General features: G+C 45.4%; 1 protein-coding gene across 3 annotated transcripts; it reads left to right on the top strand.

The window, feature by feature from the left end:
- Positions 1 to 184: 184 nt before the first annotated feature.
- Positions 185 to 23,566, top strand: PROSER3 (proline and serine rich 3). Of its 3 annotated transcripts, none has more exons than XM_081018880.1 (14): positions 185 to 427; positions 11,864 to 11,964; positions 12,940 to 13,043; positions 13,158 to 13,266; positions 13,820 to 14,118; positions 14,995 to 15,140; positions 16,052 to 16,113; positions 17,059 to 17,138; positions 17,285 to 17,403; positions 18,391 to 18,581; positions 19,038 to 19,544; positions 20,961 to 21,132; positions 21,918 to 21,999; positions 23,148 to 23,566. In XM_081018880.1, exons 3-14 carry the CDS (start codon positions 13,033 to 13,035, stop codon positions 23,212 to 23,214), a joined length of 1,845 nt encoding a protein of 614 aa, XP_080875006.1. In that variant the 5' UTR covers positions 185 to 427; positions 11,864 to 11,964; positions 12,940 to 13,032; the 3' UTR covers positions 23,215 to 23,566. The 3 variants fall into 3 exon arrangements, with proteins under 3 accessions (XP_080875006.1, XP_080875005.1, XP_080875004.1); XM_081018879.1 differs by lacking the exon at positions 11,864 to 11,964 and adding an exon at positions 7,924 to 8,098; XM_081018878.1 differs by lacking the exon at positions 11,864 to 11,964.
- Positions 23,567 to 23,855: the final 289 nt, after the last annotated feature.

Here is a 23,855-nt window from a genome sequence, read left to right as displayed (position 1 = left end):
GCTTTTCAATACTTTTTGAGGATTTGCCCCCCCCCTCACTTGGCTTCGCCCATGAGACTCACACCCAATCAAGTAGTACCAGAGCATGACGGTATTTGTAGTTTGTGCGCCCGACCGGAACTGAGGATCCATCTGGCGTATATTCCCCTCCCGGAGGGTTCGGCGCGCAATGCTTTGTGGGAATCGTAGTACTGAAGCCGGCAGGTCGATGAAAAAGCCGCGCACCCGACATCCTCCGCGGGCAGCGACTTCCTCTTTCGGTTGCTAGGTGACGGCCAAGGCGGCAAGCTCATCTCGGGTTGAGCGGGAAGAAGGGCTTTAGGCCCCGGGGAAGGGGCGCCAGAGGTCACTGAATCCGGGGCCGCTCTCCAGGCGCAAAATCCCGAGGGACTGCTGCAGAGGAGTATTCCTTGGGGTTCACTGTCAGGTAAGTGTTTTAGCGGTGTAATCCTACGCAGGCTTACTTCCTGGTAATGGGGTCGCAGCCTAAGCTTGTCAGTGTCATCGTAGAGCTGGAAGGGACCCTGAGGAGGAGCTGCTAAAATGCTGAGCCGTGAACAGCTAGAGGCAGAGAAAACACACCTATACACAGTGTTTTTTTCCCCCTGGGGGACGGGACGCATATCCCTAAACCAGCCTTTCTCAACCTGTGGGTCCCCAGATGTTGTTGAACTACAACTCCCATCACCCCTAGCTAGCAAGGCCAGAGCTCAAGGATGATGGGAGTTGTAGTCCAACAACATCTGGGGACCCGGCATAAACATTTTGTGACACTCTGTACTTTTGTCCATTTACTGTACTTATTTTCCCCGATTTGAACTAGAAAATGGTGATTTTCTTGAGTCTAGTGAGAGTACAGTGGTACCTCAGGTTAAGTACTTAATTCGTTCTGGAGGTCTGTTCTTAACCTGAAGCAGCACTTTAGCTAATGGGGCCTCCCGCTGCCGCTGCACCGCCGCTGCACAATTTCTGTTCTCATCCTGAAGCAAAGTTCTTAACCCGAGGTACTATTTCTGGGTTAGCAGAGTCCGTAACCTGAAGCATATGTAACCTGAGGTACCACTGTACCCCTAAACATTTATTTAGAAATAAAAGCACTGCCTATATAGTTGGAGAAAGTAACAGGCATGGAGATTTCAGTGGTGGAAGAAGCTTCCTCTGCTAAGGTTTGGCTTCTATCAGTCCTATTAAGGGCACATGAGCTGGGCCCTGCCAGGGGGGAAAAAAGGAAAGGAGTGGTGGTGGAACTGGCAACCTAATCTGTTTGTGTTTGTGTAGTAAATGAAGCCAGCTCTCTTCCCTTCAGCTGTGGCTGCTAGATTTTCCTGTGTGCAGGGAATATGGTTTTCAGTAATGCAGGCCCCGTTACCTGTGAATTCTAGTTTAGGTTGGAGATTATCCCGGAATTAACTCCCGCAGAGCAGAAGAGATTGCGCTGTGCATTGAAAGACGCCATCCCAGAGCTTTATTCATTTCTAGACTTGCTTGTGTGGGATTCGTTTGGTATGATTCTCAAAACTTAACACGTTTAGTTTAGGCCATTTCACACGTTACCTGGCAACAGACCTAGGTTTGTCCCTGTGCATGTACTTTCAAGAGAGAGCTTCAGCTGGTTCTGATGTGTACTTATTTGCATTTGCAAACAAGCTTACAAGCTTGTTGCATTCATATGTTGTTGTTTTTTTAAGCATATCCTTAAAGATGTGACATGTAAAGTGGTCCCACCTAGGTTGCGTTTTTTGCAGTGCTTTGATAAACACATTGAAAACATTTGGTTATTACCTGAATATTGCTCCAGGCTATAATCTGCAGGACCTCTCTATTTTTAAACCAGTGTTTGGAATGTGTTAACTTTGCTTTGGAGCCTCTCGCTCATCAGCAGCTTTTACACTTGTAGTTCTGGGTCCGTGACTAGCTGGAAGCTTTCTGCTTTAAAACCCCTGTGACTTCTGGCTTTATGTGACTTTTGTTGATGCTGAACTTTCTGTACCTCAGATTTGCCTTGGGTTGTGGGATCATAAAAAAATAATAATAGTCCAGCAATTTACATGAATTGTAATTTGGCTCTGATCAGGTTTTGAGTTGGAAGTGAGCGACTGACACAGCTCCAAAACTTTGAAATGACTTGTAAGGCTTTGTTAAAATTATGGGAAACCCCTGCTTTCTCTTTAAAAAGATCTAGATTTCTACCTCTCCAGGTTGCAGAAGTGTGAATCTGTGGATGGTGAAACCTGTAATGAAATGAGTTTTGTTTTTCAAGCCTCAAACAAGTTGGTCGCCATCCATGGCCTAGATCAAAGCACTTACTGCATCCTAGGTAATTGCATGGCATAGAGCTGTAAATTGTGATGAACTTTTGGCTAATCATGAAATGCTATGCTGAAAAAGAGGGTAATTGCCAAGTTGCATGTGCTATGTGTAATAAAGAAATGTGTTTGAGCACAGTGCATCAGCTATCTTTCTTCTGTGATGTTAGGTGAACAATTAGTTGGGTCCCGACTCAGCTACACAGCTACAAATAAATCGCTTTAAATGTGTTATAAAGTGCAATATACAAATGTGACACTAGATGGCGACAGCAAGCTATGCAAAATTCAATGTATTTTTCGAAACGTTTTAAAATAAAGTATTTTCACAACATTTTTAATATGTATGTAGATTCTACCTAAGAGTGAAAATTCTTATGACAAATGTAGGAGCGGTTGTCTGTTCATTGAAGGTGTTTTCTTCCTTGCACCTTAATAGCTCAACTACCTCTGCCTGTTTCTTTGGCAATCTTACAGGTTGACTATATTCATGCTTATCTGAAGTCATGTCACACTGATTTCAATGGGAGTTACCCTCAAGTAAGAGTGTGTTAGATTGCAGTCTTCAAGAATTGTTCTTTTCTAATACAGTGGTACCTCAGGTCAAGTACTTAATTCGTTCCGGAGGTCTGTTCTTAACCTGAAACTGTTCTTAACCTGAAGCACCACTTTAGTTAATGGGGCCTCCTGCTGCCACTGTGCCACCGGAGCACGATTTCTGTTCTCATCCTGAAGCAAAGTTCTTAACCTGAAGCACTAGTTCTGGGTTAGCGGAGTCTGTAACCTGAAGCGTATGTAACCTGAGGTACCACTGTAATAGTTCATGTTGGAAGCAAAGCACCACTACTTATAACCAGTAATCTGAACCTGGGGTGGGCAGGTAATAGACAGAGAGGAAACATTATTCCCTTTCATAGTCCTTCATAAGTTACCACTGGTAACTTAAGTTACCCTCCCCCCCCTTCAGAATTTCTTTCTTTCTTCTCCTCCAGTTAGTTAACTTTATGACTTCATAATGGTCACATGTATGTTTGTACTCATAAGGTTTATTACTCCTGGGAACACAAAACCATTATGTGTATGCCTTTATTTTGTCATACTCTTCTGGTAAGGGGTTATTGGTTTGTTTTTGTTTTATTATGCATTTTGTGTTCTCACTTTGTATTTTTATGTTGTAAATCACGCTGTGATCTTTGGATGAAGGGTGGTATACAAATATTATACACACACAAACACACAGTGGAACCTCGGTTTTCAAATGCTTCGGAAGCCGAATAATTCGGAAGCCGAATGCAGACAACCAGGAAGTGAATGCTTCCATTTTTGAACGATTTTCGGAAGCCAAACAGCTTCCGAGGCACATTTTTCATTTTATTCCATTGACTTTGCAGCAAGTGCATTGATTCTCGGTTTCCGAACTTTTCGGAAGTCGAACAGTCTTCCGGAACAGATTAAGTTCAAAAATATATATGTAACAATAGTAGTACTCATTTCTGCAATCAGCTATTATAAGTACTAAACTGCAGTTGCTCATTCAGTGTTGCTTCCAAATAAGTTGCCACTTGGAAATTCAGTCATAGTTCTGAGCATCTGGCATTTTTAGAGCTCATGAAGATGGAGCTGAGGTTAGGAGCAAACATTTTTGTCCTTTCGACCACAATTAATTGGTTGCGGCTAGTTTAGAAATACAGGTGACACTCAATTTACATTGGGGTTACGTTATGGGGATAGCGCATAACCATGTAACTTTTTGGCAAATGGGAAGTATTGTTCCTTTTCAAGCTTAGTGGGATGCTGCAAATGACTGAAATCCTGCAATCTTTCTCACCTGGAAATAAACCCCATTGAGTTCAACGGAATTTACTTCTAGGCAGACAAGGTTAGGATTGTATCATTACAGTGGTATGTGTAGCCCCATGGATTAGCAACCTTTATGGCCTTATTTGCAACATTGGGCCAAGGCATACTTGCCAGGTGCAGCAGTCTCCCATTACTAAAAGGGAGTAATACATATTTATTAGAAAGGTGGAGTGTAAGTCTATAATATGTGGCTAGTTTAGCTATTCCTAGGGCTTATAGTTTCTGAGGCTGTAGAGCGTGGCTGTTGTATCTGTTAATGGACCTCTTTGCACTAGTATACAGATCTCTCTGGTTTTATTTGGAAATCATAATCCTACCTTCCTTCTCTGACGCTTTCTGGCAAAGTGAAAGCAATGCAACCTGGCTTGTCAGCAGAGTGAGCCAGCTGTGGCCTCACCTGCAGACGCAGGGAGTGTCCTGGGAGCCAGTGCAAGAGAGAACTGATGGGGTGTGTCCCTGCCCATTCCTGTGTAATAGGATAGGTTGGGCCCTATGGTGAGAGTATGAATTGCACATCCGTATGTTCTCATCTCTTTAGAGGAATGTCCTGATCTCTCTGGAAGGCCCTTGGAGAGGCTGCTATTCGTGTCCCTTAATGTCTCAGTGACCAGGGTGGTGTACTTAGTTATTTCTGCATTTAGCCCTTTCTTTACATGTCCCCCTCCAATGGTTAATATATTTTCTCTTTCCTAGCAGTCCTTCACTATGCTCTGGGTTTGTCCTCCCCTGATCTTCTGCAGGAGACATAGAAAATTCAGTGGCACTTGTTTTATTCCGCGCAAGGCAAGGGCCCTTTGTGTTTGTGCTCACAGAATTATAATCTTAGGACCTGTAGCTTCCAGAAACCTTAACAACGGAAAGAAATAATATTCAGCTTCCTTGTTCTAATGCCAATGATGTTTCTGATTTGTACTAAAATCTAGTAAGTTAATTAGTAGAGGACTATAAACCACAGAACCTAGGGCTTGCCAATCAGAAGGTCGGTGGTTTGAATCCCTACGATGGGGTGAGCTCCCGTTGTTTGGTCCCTGCTCCTGCCAACCTAGCAGTTCGAAAGCACTATAAAGTGCAAATAGTTAGATAGGTACTGCTCCGGCGGGAAGGTAAACAGCGTTTCCGTGCGCTGCTCTGATTCACCAGAAGCGGCTTAGTCATGCTGGCCACATGACCCAGAAGCTGTATGCCAGCTCCCTTGGCCAGTAAAGCGAGATGAGCGCTGCAACCCCAGAGTCGTCTGCAACTGGACCTAAAGGTCAAGGGTCCCTTTACCTTTACCTATATATGAAGCACTTTTCTTTTACCCCCTCCCTAATCTTATTGGGTTAATAGGTTCATTTTAATTTTTAGCCAGAAGGCCATAACACATTTTTTTTTTTTTACATAAGAAACAAAATACTTAAATGCACATATTACAAGGATTGTGTGGTTCAGAAGCTAGGTTGCATAGCCAACCTGATCTAACTATGGAAATGATTGGGATAGTAATATACTGTGTCTGAGTTTTTAAAAAAGTATCACTAATCTTTGGTGTAACTGTTGCGAACTACATAACTTTGGATGGTATAAGAATGCATGTAATTTTGGGGATCTGGTAAAGAGGAATATGAAGAATTTTTTTTTGTCAAAAAAGCAGAGCTGTCACATACTAATGTGGAGGACTTTCAACCACAAATCGTAGATACTGAATTTGATCCTTTTGAGGAAAGGACTGTGTTTATGATGGTCTCCCTGACCAACTGAAACGTGAACCTTTTTTATTAACTTGAGTGGAGCTTGACTTGCATTAGTAGCCCCTGGTGTATGTAGCAGCTACAGTAATTGCACAAGGGGAAGGGGGAAAAGAAAACAGTAACAGAAAATGCTGGGATTCTTTTCTTTCATCCCGTAAATGCTGACAACTGGGACTTCTGATGCCAAAAAGCGGGACAAGCCAGAAAACAGGCAAGAACATCTACATTCAGTGAAGACCGATTCAAGCCTGAGCAGGTGCCATAAAGTAAGCCACAAGCAATTTATTTAATCCATCTGGGTTGAAGATTTTCTCTTCCTTTGTGCCACCCTATTAAAATGCAAAGCCAGCCTGCTTTACGTGCCAACCCACAGTGGCATTCTTTAAACCTGCCAACCTAAAGATGCCAGTTTGAAACCAAGCGAAGGAACATTGACGCAGCCTTAACCCTTTTTGCCAGCACATGACGAGGCTCCCAAGCTTGCAGTTCGGAGATGCACTGCCCACAGCACCAGGACCTGTGTGAGAATAATCAATATCTCCTGCCATATCTGTAGGTAATGTGAAGTAGGATCTTGATTTGCCAAGGTGGAAAAGCAGGATGGGTGGTGTGCTGGAGAAGGAAGGGAAGTTGACATCTCCAGCTAATGAAGCAACCTGCATACCACTGCAGAGATGGCGAAGTTCTGTGCCAACTCTCAGTGCTAGACAGGTGTCTCGTAGCTGTCTGCTTAAATTATCACTGCTTGGTTAAATTATGAATTATGCACGTCCATGTTTCGTCAAGTGCTGTGGTGTCAAATATTCAAGGAAGAATCTCTGTGCTTGCTGGGGGTATTGCAAGAAGAGGATTATCTTTGGGGCCAGGGAAGACTTTTTGAGCAGCAGCATGGATTAAGATATTTAAATCTTTGCTTCTGTTTTTAGGCTTTGCTTTTTCCACTCCAGACCTTATTTGAGATTTGTGGCAGATGAGTGGCCTATTTTGAGGCATACAAAACACTCATCTGATCTGTCTTTTTGGCACCGAAAGACCATGGAAATCCACTCAAGTGCATGTTTACTGTGCTTAGCAGTTTAAAGAGGGGCCTGCTTCTGTTCTTTAATTTTCTTTGCCACACACAAAAAAGTGAATGGGATTGTTGCAAACTGGACCTGGTGATTGCCTGGAAGTGGAGCTGATTATGTCCTTGTGTCCTTGCCTGGTTTCCCATTTACCCCTCTAGTGCTGCATCAAGGCTCTGCAAATAGCATGGTTTAGCACTAAACTGGAATGGTGGCAGAAATTCTGAGAAAAATAATGGTGGGGGTGTTTTTGCATAGTGATCTCAGAGGAATCTTTAGTTTGTGTGTGTGTGTGTGTGTGTGTGTGTGTGTGTGTCACTCCTGCTGTTCCCTAGTCTACAGTTTAAAATAGAACAGCAGAATTTCCATTTGATCCTGTTGAATCAACATATCTGGCACCTATCAGGACCACATAACACCAGTCCTGAGAGATCTGCATTGGCTCCTAGTACGTTTCCGAGCACAATTCAAGGTGTTGGTGCTGACCTTTAAAGCCCTAAAGGGCCTCGGTCCTGTATACCTGAAGGAGCATCTCCACCCCCATCATTCAGCCCGGACACTGAGATCCAGCGCCGAGGGCCTTTTGGCAGTTCCCTCATTGCGAGAAGTGAGGTTAGAGGGAACCAGACAGAGGGCCTTCTCGATAGTGGCGCCCGCCCTGTGGAACGCCCCCCCCCCATCAGATGTCAAGGAAATAAGTAGCTATCTTATTTTTAAAAGACATCTGAAGGCAGCCCTGTTTAGGGAAGTTTTTAATATTTAATGCTGTATTGTTTTTAACACTCGATTGGGAGCCGCCCAGAGTGGCTGGGGAAACTCAGCCTGATGGGCGGGGTATAAATAATAAATTATTATTATTATTATTATTAGTACTGAAAACTCTGCACTGAGAGTTCCCTAAATTGTGTTGTTCTTGTATACTGCAAATGCATTCTAAATCCATTTTTTCTTCTTTCCATTTAGACTGCTGTCTGTCTCTCATTGACTCTCTTCACATGTGCCATACGAAAGAATTAGAGAACTAAATAATGCACCAGTACAGTTTGAAGAATGAATTCTAGCATTTCTGTACTTTCTCAAAGTGCATGGTAGTCTATTGGAAAGCGGTAATGGAAGTGGTCACTGGATCACCCTTTCTGTATGTCATCTGCTGCTAATGCAACGTGAAGTTGTTTTAGGAGATAGTATTCATGCTTGCTAATGGTCTTTGTTCTGCATTTGCAGCATTTGGGCTAGATTGTAGCCACTAAAAAAAATCATTAATGCTTCCTCAAGCATTATAAAGAAATGGGCCTGGCCAGCTGAATTTCATGTACAAGTGCAGTGTGGGGGAGAAATAAAGAGGGCAATCCTTCTGTCCTTTTGCAGGAAGAGATGTCCAGTTAGAATGTTGTTTGGCATGGAAAAAATGCTTTCCATTCCTTGCCAGTGTTAGGTGCCTATGCAGGGCTAAAACTGATATTTCAAATTTTCCACTATATGTTATATGTCCATTGTGACTCAGGTAAGGGGTCTGGCCCTAAAGTGAACCCCTATTTTTCTGGTAACACCATATTTAGTATTGTATTGTTAGCTGTAATCACTACAGTCATACCTTTGGTTGTGAACGCTGCAGGTTGCGCGTTTTTGGGTTACGGACCACGCCAAACATGGAAGTACTGGAACAGGTTACTTCCAGGTTTCGGAGCTCGTACATGTGCAGAAGCGCTAAATCGTGCTTTGCGCATGCACAGAAGCACCGAATTGCAGTGCTGCGGGTTGTGAACGCTGCGGGTTGCGAACGTGCCTCCCACACGGATCATGTTCGCAACCCGAGGTTCCACTGTATTCTGTTTGATAAGGCATAGAAGCCCGGGCTTGAATTGCTTATGGCAACCCCAGTTGTGGTGTGCACATTCTCTAACAGTGCAAGCCTATACATCCCTTTCACTTCACTGAGGCTTGATTCCTAAGTGTAGTAACAACAACACCACCAACAACAATTTATTACCGGTACTTGTGTCCCATCTATCTGACTGGGTTGCCCAGTCATCCTGGGCTGCTTCCAATGGAATATATAAAAACACACACAAACCATGGTGACATTAAAAGCTTCCCGATCCAGGACTGCCTTCAGATGTCTTCGTGTATGAATGCAGCCTAAGTAAGGAATTTCATTTTCACCATGCCTTCAATTCTGCATTTGCTTCTGGGAACAAATGTGTAGAGAAGGATTATTTTCCCCTAGAGAAGCACCAAAGTCCAGAGGTCTTTCAGTCAGCATATACAGTACCTCACAGGCGTACAAGCAGCTTCCTGTTCATCTGCTGACATTAGCATGTCAGAGGCCTTTGTTGTTGTTTTTAAATATATTTTTATTAAAGATATATTGGTTTACAAATGTATGTGCTATGTCTTTCTTTTCAAGTTACGTTTTCTACAGATCAGTTTTATTTGTTGAGACATTAGTGTTACATTAGGAAGAAAAAGGGGAAAGAGGTGGAGGGGGGAATGGTGAGTGGGGTGGTGTAGAGTGGCAATGCTTCTATTCTACTTAGTGTATGTGTGGGGTTTTCTGTCAGCATCACTTGTGTGGGTTCTCTTTACTATTCACTTGTATTCCTTTGGTGGTGAGAGAGGTTGGGGTTGGCCTAGGGCAGGGATGGCCAACTCCCAAGAGACTGCGATCTACTCACAGTTAAAAACTGGCAGTGATATACCGTTTTTTTCGCCCTATAGGACGCACTTTTTCCCCTCCAAAAATGAAGGGGAAATGTGTGTGCGTCCTATGGGGCGAATGCAGGCTTTCGCTGAAGCTTGGAGAGCGAGAGGGGTCGGTGCGCATGTCTAAGCTGCGGATGTCTGCCCGAAGCACGGGGCGCCCTACTTCAGCGCGCCCCACGCTCCATGCAGGAGGCTGCGGGTGTCTGCCCGAAGCGCGGGGCGCCCTGCTTCAGCGCGCCCCGCGCTCTGTGCAGCAGGCTGCTATCCGCAGGCTAGGGAGCCCTGCAGGAACTCCTGCAGGGCTCCCTAGGCTGCGGGTGTCTGCCCGAAGCGCGGGGCGCCCTGATTCAGCGCGCCCCGCGCTCTGTGCAGCAGGCTGCTATCTGCAGCCTAGGCAGCAGGGCTCCCTAGGCTGCGGATAGCAGCCTGCTGCACGGAGCGCGGGGAGCGCTGAAGCAGAGCGCCCCGCGCTTTGGGCAGACATCGGGCAGCCCCACAAGCTCGGGGGACAGCAGGGAGGCGCAGCGCCGCCATCCCTCTGTTCCCCGACCTGGTTTGGAGGCTGGCACTAGGGAGAAGCGCGCTTCTCCCCAGCACCAGCCCCACAAGCTCGGGGGACAGCGGGGAGGCGGAGCGCCGCCATCCCGCTGTTCCCCAACCTGGTTTGAATTCCCCGACCTGGTTTTGGGGGGGGAAAGAAAGGAAATTTTTTTCCCTTTATTTCCTCCCAAAAAACTATATGCGTCCTATGGGACGAAAAATACGGTACCCCCTTTTGGGGGGTTCAGGTCAAAGGGAGGAGGAAAGCCCATTTTTTGGGGGGTGCAGGGCAAGAATGTTGAGGTTTTTTTAGGGAAGCCAGAGTTGTTCGGCTTCTTTGTTGGGAGCCACTGATCTACCAGTGATCTACCGGTAGATCACGATCTACCTGTTGGACTTGCCTGGCCTAGGGTATGGTTGGTTGTCTTTGTTTGGCCATAGTGAAATTTGTTTTCATGTGTCTGCTGGGAAGCCCCATTTTCCTCCTTCTCAGGACTGTGTTGGGGCAAGGTGTGGCTTTAAAGGCACAGGCCAGTGCAAAAAATGAGGACTCGGGATTGGCACAGTCAGCACAGTTCTATCCTCCAGGCAGAAGGGCTCAGGGGAATGGACTGTCCCCACCTGCCCCTAGGGCCACAGATTGCCATTGGTGAGATCTGACGTGTTGGCTGCAAGTAGCAGCCTGTTAAGTTGTCACAATAGTTAGCAAAACAGGCTGTCTTGGTAACCATTTCAGGCTGGCGGTTCTGCTATGAACGGATTTTCACTGTTCTGTGTTTGAATGATCGTATCTGAACTATCCTCCCAGCATTTACTGCAGCTGTGCCTGATGTGTTTGCCTAAATAAGTAAGAACTCGCTTTGGCTACAGCGTTTCTTACAGTGTAACTCCATTTTACAGGTGGACAACTGAGACCTGCTTTGCTGGGAGATGCACAGGAAGATGCTCTAAAAGCACAGAGATGCTCTCACAGATTTGTCAATTGATGGGTGCACTTAAAGAGTTGAATTTTCTTTCCTCATTATTCTGTCCAATTTTCATAGCTCTGATCTTCCAGTGATAGTCCTAAAGGCTATACTATCCCATACCAACCAATCCAGTTGCTTGCTCTGTTTTGCTATAATAGGAATTACTCCACCTTTTGATCAGATGTTAGTTGGAGTCATAACATTTTATTCCAGAGCAATGGAATTCATGCTGTTCATCGTTTCATAGTATGGCAGGGTCAGTGAATGGGGTACTTTCACGGGGGGGGGGAGGGCAAAACAAAAACTGTTGCCTTGGCAACTGCATACTGCGCAAACAAGTGCCATGGAAATTTCCTTCCTAGCTGCAGGAAGGAAAGAATTCATTTATGCAAATAATTCATTGCTCTGAACCACAGCTAAGTTGGAAATTCATAATATCGTGCAGCAGATTAGCTGCTCTAGAACATTTCCCAGGTCTGGATCTTGTCACAATTTGGAATTGTTTTGCTTCTGTGTCAATGGATTTATATAAAGTTCCCTGGGCTGGATTAACAGATAGACTACACATACCATAGAGTGAGGCCTTAAGTTTGTATGAAAGATGATTTTATCCCACCTCTGCAGTGCAGGGTTCTTCTTTCTTTTTTTAACGTTCCCACAGTTGAGAACGTTGTGGTTGGTTTCTTTGCCAGGCAAACGGTGGCCAAATTCCTGGCTGTGGAGAAATGTTAAGGTGGTTGGAGCCTGCATAGCCCAAGGAGCAGACTGATGATGTGCAATGAGGCAATTTCAGGTGTTAAAGTAGCAGGACATAATTTTCTGTTAATTTATTGCATTTATATTCTGCCTTTGCTCCATGATGGTACTTGAGATGGCATAGATGGGCAGATGGAAGCAGAGAGTGGCATGAATTAGAAGAGGGTGAGACTTTGAATATGACTCCTTGACTTTATCTTTTAATCTTCCCGAGTTACATGTTGATAGAGGCAAGGTACAGGGGGTGAGAAATAGTTTCCAGGTCGACATGCCAACTTTGTATTTGAGAGCCATTGTAATAGTGATGATGAGTATGAGCTAGAGCTTCTCAGTTCAGCCGTGTGTTTGTCGGGAGCCATTGATGAACCACAATCTCTGAGCCTCTTGTCCCCTAGTTTACCTGCAATGTGGGAATAATAGTGCTGACCTTTAAATGATTGTTTATAAAGATTACAGTCATACCTCGGGTTACAGACGCTTCGGGTTGTGCGATTTCGGGTTTGCACCGCGCCAAACCTGGAAGTACCGGAACGGGTTACTTCTGGGTTTCGGCGCTTGCGTATGCGCAGAAGCGCTAAATCACACTTTGCACATGCGCAGAAGTGCCGAATCGCGACCCGCGTGTGCGCAGAAGCAGCAATGTGGGTTGCGAATGCTGCGCGTTGCGAACGTGCTTCCCGCACGGATCACGTTCGCAACCCGAGTGTCCACTGTACTGAGCCAGTGTATATGAAGGGCTTTTGAGCACTTAGAAAAAGCAGTGACCTGCGTTCTCTGAGTGCCCCTCCTTATGTTGGCAAAACTGCATCTTAATATTTTTGCCCCCATTCTTCATGCCTTTTTGCCCCTTTCCCCTCCTTCAGCTAAATCATGATTGCCAGAAATATCCCAATAAAAAACAAAAGGGAAGGGTGGAGGAAAAGCCTATGGACATTTGGAAACAAAATAAATTACGTAAAAGAAGTAAAGCCTATCCCAAAATGTATGTATTTATTGTTTCTTCTGTTTACAGCACAAACTTTGGGAAACCTTCGATCATCCCATGAGGAAAGCGTGTAGAGACCACATCCGCAGCCATCAAAGCTGAACACCTGGGTGTAGAATAATGGATTCCAGGTATGAGAGCTAGTGGAAGAAAAGGGTTTGACCTGATGGGTTTCCTTCTGCTAAGAAGTGCCCAGTCTAGGCAGGGCAGGGCCTCACTAACTGGGATTCCTTGCTTGCCCGCAGTATGGCTGTTTTCTCCACCCTGGGAAGCCCCTTTTTGGAGCAATCTTGTTCGCGGAGCCATTACCACCCTTCCCAGGCACACCCACTGAGGCAGGAGCAGCGATATACGGTGAGATGGGGTGGGGGGAGACAAGGTGGGCAAATAATGCTGCAGAGTCACTAGCGGGGAAATCAAATGGAGCAGAGCTGCTAGCAGGAAGAGTCAAACAGGTCTTTTGGATCTCTATTGAACCAGCCCCTTTCAGGAGCTGGATAAAAATTCCATGGTGTTGACTATCCACTGGAACATGAATGCTCCACTTTGAGCATTTCTGTATTCTTGGGGGTTGAGCTAGGCCTGGAAAGAGCCAATAAAGTATATTGATTAGATGCTGGGAGTTCAAATCCCTTCTCAGCCATGACGTAGGCCATTCATCCTTTCTTAGCTTAGCCTCCCTCGCAGGATTGTTGTGATGGAAAAGGATGTGGGGGTAGGAAACCACATTTGATGCCCTCAGTTTTTTGGAGGAAGGGTAGGATAAAAATGTAACGATTAAACAGTTGTCAAGTGGAGCTACAGGAAGAGGGAGTTATTTTACATCTTGGCTTGAACTTTTCTGGAAGGTTTATGCCAGCCCTTTGGGCCCACCGACTCTGAAAACTCACTTTCCTGCTTTCCCTAGGCTCTGAGCCCGTCTCGTTTACGACACAAGAATTGCCCCACCTCTCCCAAGAAGGCAGAAACACAAAGTCCTCCAACCCCAGGTTTGCTCCCTGGGTCCAGTTACCAGGAGGTGAAACCCCCAGAGTCAGACTCCACAAGCCCCTTCAATGAATCATGGCCCTCGACTGAGCGCAGTTCTTCCTCTCTGACTCCCGAGGGAGCAAAGGGCCTTCCCTCAGAGCAGATAACGGGGATCAAAGCACTGGCTTCGCCAAAGCCCCCAGAATCTGTTTCAGACAGCGATTCAGTTATTGCCAGGTAAGCCTGCTAGCTAAGGGTTTCTTCTCAGGTGGGTGGGCAGAGTAGCAAGAGTTTACTGGACTTGTGTGGGTATGGGAGTCCTGGGTTCAAATACTACCTGGAAGAAGAACACATCTGATACCCTCAGTCAAGTCTGTTTCTCAAACTTAATTTGTTCTGGAAGTCCGTTCTAAAACCAAAGCGTTCCAAAACCAAGGGCACTTTCCCATAGAAAGTATTGCAAAACGGATTAATCGATTCCAGACTTATAAAAACAACCCCTAAAACAGCAATTTAACATGAATTTTACTATCTAACGAGACCATTGGTCCATAAAATGAAAGCAATAATCAATGTACTGTTCTATTTAAAACAAATAAGACAGTACTGTAGATGATAATTTTTTTAAAAAAATCTTAACCTGCACTGATGATAGTCATTATTTGGATGGGGGGCTTTTATCCATTTCCACAGTCACACGATCAATCAGTCAATCAGTCAGTCAGTCAATCAATCAATCAATCAATCAATCATTCAGTAGCTGAACTGGGTTCCACACAGTCACAAAAACAAATAAACTGAAAAGCCTCCGAAACAAAAATGCAAAATAAATAGCAAAAACAAAAGTGCCAAACTTAATTTGTTCCGGAAGTCAGTTTGACTTCTGAAATGTTTGAAAACCAGGGCGCAGCTTCTGATTGGTGCAAGCACCCCAGAAACAATAGCCAACAGCAGCATCGGATGTTCGGCTTCCGAAAAACATTCGAAAACCGGAACACTTACGTACCAAGGTACCACTGTACTGAGTCTCTAGTCTAGCTTGGGAGTGATCACTACATTGAAGTAAAGTTCTTTGTCCATGTCTGTGATGCGGCACCTTTGATCCTTTGGCAGGTATATGGAGCGATTTCGTTACGGGCAGCCCACAAGCCGCAGGGAGCGCTGGGCACCAAATGGTCACTCTGCACAGTTCTGGTGGCTTGGCCACTCGTCTCCCCCTGAATGCAACATCTCCAAGAAGGAGACATCGCCAGCTTCAGGTACTTGAGTCCAACAAGAAGGGTGCCGATATGGGGAACACTTTTATAAGGCAGACCAGGATGAGTGGGCCCTCGGAAAAATTGGATTTGTGTTGGAGCAGTACCTGCCCTAGCCAAAAGAGTGGTTGCTATTGGTAGGAAAAACTTCAGATTTGAAGACTTGCAGATTTAGATATGGACACACACATTGGAGCTGTGTCTTTGTCCAGGACTTACCTGTTAATTCCTATGAAGTAGAACTTTTTAGCAGTGGCAGGTAGTGTAGAACTTTTTAGCAGTGGCAGGTAGTGCTCACAGGTCGCTCCTGTCCTAGCTTTTCCCATAAGAGAGACATATGAGACCAACTTGGGACCAGGTTATCTGAGAGAATGCCTTCTACACAGACTCGCCTGGTCAGTAAGATAATCTCAGTGGCCCTCCTCATTGTGCCATAGTCTGCAGGTGCCCATCTGGCATCAACTGGGAAGAGGGCCTAAAATAAATAATAGGAGTGTGCCAGGATTTTAAAAATCACAATATTTAAATCTGTCCACTCCTCTGTAGTTATCAGATAACTCTGCATATGCTCTAAGGTATTTTGTTTAAGGTATCAAAGCAATCCAAAGTGAGATGGGGGGCGGCTCTGGCGGCCCCCATTATTACTTGGGAGTTCTGTGTAATTTTAGCACCCATTTCTCACAACCAAGCAACCCATCCAAAGGCTGGATTCATGTTGGCCTTTTTCAGGGTTCTTCACCTATAATTTAGAAGATACCTTAAAGTCAAGCATATAGTTTTTCAGGCCTATGGATGAAAGGGGAAGGGAAGGAGGGAGGGAGCCTAGAGCCACCCAAGATTTAAAGATTAGGCTCTTTGCAAAGATGTTTGAACTGTGTGAGTCAGAAATCTGTAATGAAGGTGTCTCCTTGCAGACAGTAGCCAGAGTGAAGTGAGGCAGTCGCTTTTCAGTCCTGCTCTGGACCAGTCTCCCTCGGTGAGTAAGGAGGTTCTCTCTAGGAATGGGGAGGTATCTACGCTGTCCACCAAAAAAGGACATAATATAGTTATGTTATCTTTGTGGATCACTGTTAATCTCAACCCTCAGGGTTGAGGAATATTGTACAGAATCTGGAGGCATGGATTCTAATCCTTGCTCAGCGATAAAGCTCATTGAATGACCTTCAGCCAGTCATATCTTAGAGCCTAGCCTTTTACGCAGGATTGTTTTGAGGATAATATGGAATAACCACACATGCTGCCCTGGTCTCCTTGAAGAATATAAACATGATAAATGGGGAAATCATATGTGTAAAGTTGATCCTGCTTTGAGGACTGTGCTCTGGGGGGAGAAAATTGTGATGTTCACTATAGCACTTCTCAGCAGGATGATTAGTTTTTGGTTTCTCATTTGGATCTTTTATTAAGAACCAAGTGACCTTAAATTTTCAGAATTTGCAGGCAGGTGGGAGTCTTGCTTGGTCCTGGTTTGCTGATTACTTTGACAGATCAGAAGACCATTTTCAATTTCCTCTGTCTCAGTAACTCCCTGCTTATTATTGCTGGTGATTTTTCACCTTAACTGGTGTTCTTCTGCTTCCTGTCCCTACTTTGTCTGCACCAGAGGATCAAAGTACCTTTGTCCCATTGGACTGACCATCTTCTATTTTTTTGGTCATGACCTTGCTAACACTAGGCACTCCATAAGTGCTGCAGCTTCTCCCCTTGCCCTGCTGCCAGAATCCTGACATTCTTTTCCTTATAGAGCAGGCATGGGGAACGTGTGACCCCCTGGATTTTGTTGGACTGCAACTCCCATTATCCCTGACCATTTGCCCCATGAGCTAGAGCTGTTGGGAGTTGGAGTTCAACAACATCTGGTGGGCCACAAGTCCCTATAGAGTCTCCTATCTGACCCATTCCTTTGTATGCTTTTTTGTAGGGGGACTCACAGGATTCTTCCACGCTGGACCCTGAGACTGTTAAGCTCCAGGAGAGAGCAGCCAGGCTGTTACACAGAAGGTACTAACCTCCCTTGTATTTCACTCATCATCTAGGCTGCCCTTCCTCAATGTCTAATGGGCCTTCCAGCTTCTCTTTCTGTTCTCTCCCCAGCTGCCCCTCATTCCTAATAACCTGCCTGTCCTCATATGTTTTTCTGCATGCAGCACATCCCCGTTGAGCAGCTCCAGGCATGCAAGCTCTACCCCCACGTCCACCATCACAAATGCTGACACAGACATGACTGGTCGTGCTCCACATCACCTTGGTCTTGGCGAGCTGCAAGGTAAGACATGAGATCCAGGACCTTGCCTCTTAAGGGAGTGTTTTTCAACCTGGGGTCTCCACAGGTTGCTGGACCCCAATCTCAACAGCCCCAGCCAGCTTAGCCACTGGTAAGGGGTGATTGGAGTTGTAGTCCCAGCACCTGAAGCCCAAGGTTGAAGAACTCTGTCTTGAAGGAATGCCAGTGTTGTGGACAATGACAGAAAGTGAGTGTTGTTGAGGGGGGGGGGGGAGTGAGGAAAAGAAAGTTGGCTGGACTAGTAACTGGCTGAGTGCAAGTCTGATTGCCTCCTAAACAGTGTGGATGTTCTTATTTGGCAATTTATGAAGAATGATGGCTGCTTTAGTACAACTCTTTAGACTGCCCTATCTTTCAGTGCATCACTCAAAGGCAGAATTTGGTAAGGGGCATCCCAGTAATCTCCCCTTTCATTTACAAACAAACAAATTGCTAACCCTTCAGGCAATCCTTGGTAACTTTCAAAAGGCCAGAGGGGTTGCTGAGCAGGATCTCGCATGGACAGGGTAACAGCAGCTGAATAAACTGGGCAAAACAGCAACTGTACAAATTTGTATTGCTAAATTTCTAGAGGTCACAGAATTACTGGTATAGAATTCGTGTTGTCTTGATATTAAATCGATTCTTGTTCAAAAGCACACATGCCTTATCATATGCTGGTTGAGTTGAATGGGCTCTTTTGGACTCCAGGTCTCGTCATCCCTAGCTAGCATAGCCAGTGGTGAGGTATGATGGGAACTGTAGTCTAACAACATCTGTGGAGCCATGGGTTCCTTCTGCCTGCTGTAAAAGATCCAGTGACTGATATAAGCCATCACCAAAGGAGACAAATCAATATACACTTTTTCAAAGATGATGATCCCAAAATGAAAACAGCGATGGACAATGCCTGTATCTTGCAGAACTTTTTCAGAAGTTCACTGCAGACACTCCATTCATGTGCACCTCTCTCTCTCCCTGCCTCCCTAGGTAGTCTGAATGCTTTCCCTTACTATATCACTCAAAGATCTCAGCCATGTTCTTCTTCAAAACCAGAGGATGATATCCTTTTCCAGTGGCGACTGCGGCGAAAGATGGAGGAAGCGAGCCAGGCTGTTGCTGTGATGCCCCCTCTAGCTTGGAGGAGTCCACATATCCAGCCAACCCGTGCTTCTAGCCTGGTAAGAGTTTGAGGTGAATAAGTTTGCCATTGTTCTGTGCTGTGTAGCTGCAAGGCAAAAGCCTTGGAAGCAGGGGATGGAGCCATGCTTTCAGTGCACAACAGGATGGAGAAGCACAATCAATAGGCAGCGTGTGATGCATGAGAGGACCACAGCTCTTGCTACCTTGTTGTTGAGAGCTGAAGTGGAAGAAACCTTGCAAAGTTCATGCACTGTTTCAGGCCACTTCATCTTTATAACTCCCAAGATGCTTGTGGCTATTCCACCTCACCCTACTTCAATTGTTTTGGAGTTGATGAGGTAAACAACTTTCCCATCATAGTATTGATCCTATACAGTATGGCAAAGCGTTCAGAGAGGAGTGGATCTTCTTCTAAGCATCTCACTACTCCATCTCAGAAAGTCCAGTAGATGCAGTCTGAGTCATGTATATTTTTCAATCATTGTTCCCTGCAGGTAGAAAGAACGGCCCAGAAGCCATCAGAACCTGCAAGTTGGAAGAGTGAAGATGGAAGAGTGCAGCCAACTTCGGAAACCAAGCTGCATGTGAAATCCACCCTCCATGATTATCATCCCTGCTGCCCCACAGACTCTGTGAAAAATGGACCATGCTCCATGCAGCTCATAGAAGCCGCTCCATTCAGCAGTGGGATTGTACTGGATGGAAGTTCAGAACCAAAGGGAGAGCAAGGAGTGAAGGAAGTAACTCTGCAAGAGGAACATGTCCCTGCATACCAAGACTCTCCTCCCCTTGCAAGGCCTGCAGGAACCAACAAGCTTTTGGACCAGAGCACTTTGCATCAGGATCAACAGGCAGCCCGCCCTGTAGAGAGAGTACACACTGAGCCCAGAGGGAACCAGAAGGCATTCAGAACCGAGCAGGGCCAAGCCAAACCAGGCAGAGACTTCCGAGGGCCACCAGTCAGTCGCACAAAAGATTCTATTCAACACGTCTTGGGAGAGGTATTAACATATGATCTGGCAATCTTTGTGGCTGTCATCACAGTGTGATGTAGAGGCCTATCATGCAGAATAGTGAGCACTTGAGTCCGGATGATTTTTCTAGTCCTCATGGTTGCAGAGACAAATGTGAATGCTTTTATTGGCAGCTACTGCTAAAGATTTAGGAATAAGGACTAGGCTGAGGTTTCCATTAATCTCAGACAGGGCTCCTTGACTCAGTGCAGGCCCCTCCCCAGTTCTACCTAGACACTTTCTATCCTTAACACTTTTCTTGCCCTCTGATTCCCCCCCCCTCCAATGTGTTCCAGTTGCCCCCACTTCCTTTATGGCTAACAAAAATTTAATGCTAAATTGTGAAGTATCCCCACATTATATTTCACTGGAGCAGTGGTTTTCAAACTGTGTTCCAGGGAAGTTTATGTGAGGCCCTTCATGTGGGAGGCGGTGACGATCAGTTCTGGCAGACAGAAAATTCATCTGAAAGACGGCTTATTCATCATTATTGACCTTCTGCAAAGCCGCTGGAGAGAAAACAAATTCACAGGCTGTGCTGTGAATTCAGACAGGAGTGACAGTGGGACCCAACAGGCCTGGCTAGTGGCCCATGTGAAGTGTTTGCCCTAGTGCATGCCTGTGGTGGGCTTGGTCAGGTGGGTGGAGGGACATCCATGGGAGCGAGAGACAATGTGTTTAAAGCTGGAAGAGGAGTATTTGTGCTCCTCTCTTTATTGCAGGTAGTTTTTTCGTTTGTTCCTTCCACTTTCATGGCAGCCTTCTAGGGAGGCTTCTTCCCCTTTGAAGGTGAAGGAGGAACATCATCAGCACCTGGATTCCAGGAGCTGCAAATGCATGCACCACACACACATCTCTTGCTCGGACTTGGTTTGCTCTTGGGTCCCTTTCTCTAGTGCTGCCCAAGCCTGATTCTGGTCCCTCTTTCTCCCATGGGAAACTTTAATGCATCCAGTTATCAAACTTGGTTTAGCAGCCTGCTCCCCAACTGCTACCCTTCAGGCTAACCAGACTGTGTGGCCTGCTGTGACATTATCTCAAAGCACTGGAGGCTGCAGCCAGGTTGGTTCAGACAGCAGGCAAGCATCAGGCCTTCTTTGCATGGACATCTTGGCAGATGTTAAGGAGTTTCTCAGTAGGTAATGTGATGTGGACCCCTTAAAGACCACCGTGCCAGAAAAAAAAGCACTTTCAGAAAGTTTATGTAGATAAAATGTAATCAAGTGGCACACTTGCAGATTTCCCAGTGGGTTGTGGGGATGACTTTTCTATAGATAAAGAAGATGAACCATCATCCAGCAGCTCCATTTAGCTGCTTGGGGGTATCTGAAATGGGCTCTTCCACTTCTGGTTTCCTTCCCAGGAGGACAGGAGGAGATTTAACTAGCTTTCTCTCTCATCCAGGTGATTGCCGAAAGACTTTTCTCCCCACCTGATTCTCCACATCCTCATACGGACAAACCAAAAAGGAATTCAAAGAGTCGAAGCCTGGACGAAGCTCGGCCAAGAGCTGTTTCTGCTCCCTCACACCCCCAGCTCCTGAACCTGGCTGCTCAGCTGCTGGAGCAGGCTGAAGGTGGGATAGTTGAGGGAATGGCAGATATGTGGGTTTCGTGGAGGGCTTTAAACATTCATGGTGGGGTCCATTTCGTCCCACCCACGCAAGCATGTTCCTTTAGTTCCTGCCTGGCTTCACATTTCATAAACTCTGGACAGGAAACCTAGACCTGGAGTCTGGACCACTGAGTGGCCATCACCGGCAATGGGCGATGATGATGCTCTGTTCAGTTTCCACTGGGCAAGCATGAGCTTAATTCCGATTTTGCAACTATTCTAAACACATTGACCAAATCAGTAATGGGTGGAATGGAAATGGAGATGTGGCTAGAGAAGGAACAGAATAAGCAAGAGACAGGGTGTCTAAAGGTGCCTACACCAGTGAGGGTTTTTTAAAATACAGACCTAGAACTACAGATCTTGTGTGTCATAGTGTTGGTGCTGTAACAGGAGCTATTTGCCGCATGCCTTTAGTCAAAGTACAGGCATAGCCAGAGGCACAATACAGGCACAGCCCAGAAGGAGAGAAAAGTGTGTGGGCTCTATGGGAGGGGGTAGAAGGTGAAGAAGGCTGGAGCAAGAGGAGGGGAATATGTGGAAGCGGGAATTGAGCAGGAGGAATTGGTAAGTGCCTGGGAAGTGGGTTATTTTACAGGTTTGCGCTGATCGTTTGGTTCTAAGCAAATAAACAACAGACAGCTTGGAACATCCCTGCAGATATTTATTGGAGAGCTCCATCCACAGCCTTGACTGGTAGGAAAAGGAGAAAGCACTTAAAGTGGAGTTAATTTTTCTGTTTTGCAGACTCGGATGGCACAGAGTTTGAGGACGACCCCCTGTTACAGGTGCTAAGGGGCCAGAGGGAGTTGTTGCGCAGCCAGCTGAGGTGGGTCGCTGCTCATTGTAAACTGTCCAGAGGCATTCTCTCTTGGGATTGCTGCTGTTTCAAAGTCTTTGCTAGCTGCTGAGAACGGTTGCCTTACGTTGCCTGATGTCCTGTCAGGCTTTCCATGCCCCTCTCCTTTGGCTTTGAAGCATAATGGATACCTGAGAGCAGATCGTTAGAAGTGTTGTCTCCTTTGTCGTCATCCCTGATGCCTTTGCAGTGTCAACACATTCTCCGTATGTGTCTTCTTCCCACCCATCCCAGCTTTAGATGCAGCTCCTATGAAAAGAGGTCGTTAGAATTCATATTGTTTGATACATATTCATCCCTCCTTCAAAAGAGTTTAGGTGGTGTGTATAGTTTTTCTCTCCACCCATTCTGTCCCCACAACCAATCCTGTGAGTTAGGCTGAGAAATGATGGCTGGCCCAAAGTCATTTGGTGAGTTTTGTGGCTGGGTAGGAATTTGAGCTGGAGTCTCTCTGGTCTTAGTGCAGTGTTGCAACCATCACACCACACCATCACTCCATAAGGATTTGTAAGAGGTTGCTTATGTTTTAGCATCAGGCAAGAACTCAAGGCTTTATAGTTCTTATTTCATCCAGATTTAATCCTTCCCTAAAGTACAATTCTTGGTATGGACAGGATAGTGGATATTCAGTGATTCCAAGCAATCACTTAAATAATAATAATAAAAGAGAGCACAGAAGTCACCTTTTTTTGATGGCCTATATTCATTTTTGCAATGTTTCTAGTCTTTACAGCTGTGACAACTGAAAGCATGTAGGAAATAATCTAGTAATCTCAAAAGTCAGAAGTGTGGATTATGTTTATTTATTTTTTTAGTGGATTTAGGCATCGCACATGCCATTTTGACACTTTTCATATGTGAGAGAAGCAGAATAAAGTATGCAGGAAATAGAATTTGCTTAATTTATGCACATCTTAGAATTTATGATAAGTTGGCGCTTTTTAGTGCAAAGGGCATTTTGCTTTCAGCTATGAGCGGTTGCTGAGTGCTGTCCCACTGCTCCAAACAAATTGCAGCTGCCTGGTCTGATGGGCAGTTTATTCTGTGACAGTATGCCTGTGTTGCTTTGGTCTCCAGCCCTTAAAGGTGGTATGCATTTCTACTCTGTTCCCTTGCAGAGCTGTGGATGTCCGCGTAGCTCAGCTTGAAGGCTACCATTCTGATCAAGACTTATCCCATCGATGACAGACGCCTGCACGATCTTCTCTGCACCTTGAGTGTGGTTGAAGGCTCTCCGATTCATAATTTGGGATTACAGCAGTGGACTGGGTCCTGTGCTCCTTGCTCAGACACCTCTGGATGACTTCAGCAACAGGGTTTGGGAGAGGTTCTTATTTATGCTAGCACCCTTCTGGTTTTGGCTGCGCTGCCTGTACCCAACAAGCTGGTGTGTTCATCAAAGTCAACTGGGAGTGCAAAATGACCAGGCACTGGTGTGTAGGGATGTGCCTAAAGCATAAACAGTGCCTTGTTTCCATGGTTTCATTGTGTATTTTTGTGGTGAGATTAAAATAAAAAGTGTATTTTTGGATCAAAATGAAGTGATGGTTTGCAGTAAGATGACATAACCTATCCAGTACCTCCTGTCCAATTAAATGATGGTTAATGAAGTCTAAAACCATTTGACTTGGAGAGGAGGCACTAGGCAAACATTTTTAATTTATTTTAGCCACCTTTGGAATGGAAAGGACGGATGAACAATCCCCAAATAAATACATTTTATTTTATTAAATGTTGTATTCCACCTTTCTAATTAGCTGTCAAAGGTACCTTACATCGAATTGTGTTTTATTGGATTTTAAACAACGTAATCCCAAAAACAGTAA

This window comes from Podarcis pityusensis, assembly GCF_964106645.2.
Source record: "Podarcis pityusensis genome assembly, chromosome: 8".
NCBI classification, from domain to species: Eukaryota; Metazoa; Chordata; class Lepidosauria; order Squamata; family Lacertidae; genus Podarcis; species Podarcis pityusensis.
The sequence above is the reverse complement of the archived record's forward strand: the minus strand, read 5'-3'. Positions and strand labels throughout refer to the sequence as shown.

Excerpts from the sequence above, each read along its gene's own strand:
- PROSER3 (XM_081018878.1), top strand. Across the intron at positions 18,582-19,037 it reads CAACCCGTGCTTCTAGCCTG|GTAGAAAGAACGGCCCAGAA; the intron begins GTAAGAGTTTGA and ends TGTTCCCTGCAG. Across the intron at positions 21,133-21,917 it reads GCTGCTGGAGCAGGCTGAAG|ACTCGGATGGCACAGAGTTT; the intron begins GTGGGATAGTTG and ends TCTGTTTTGCAG.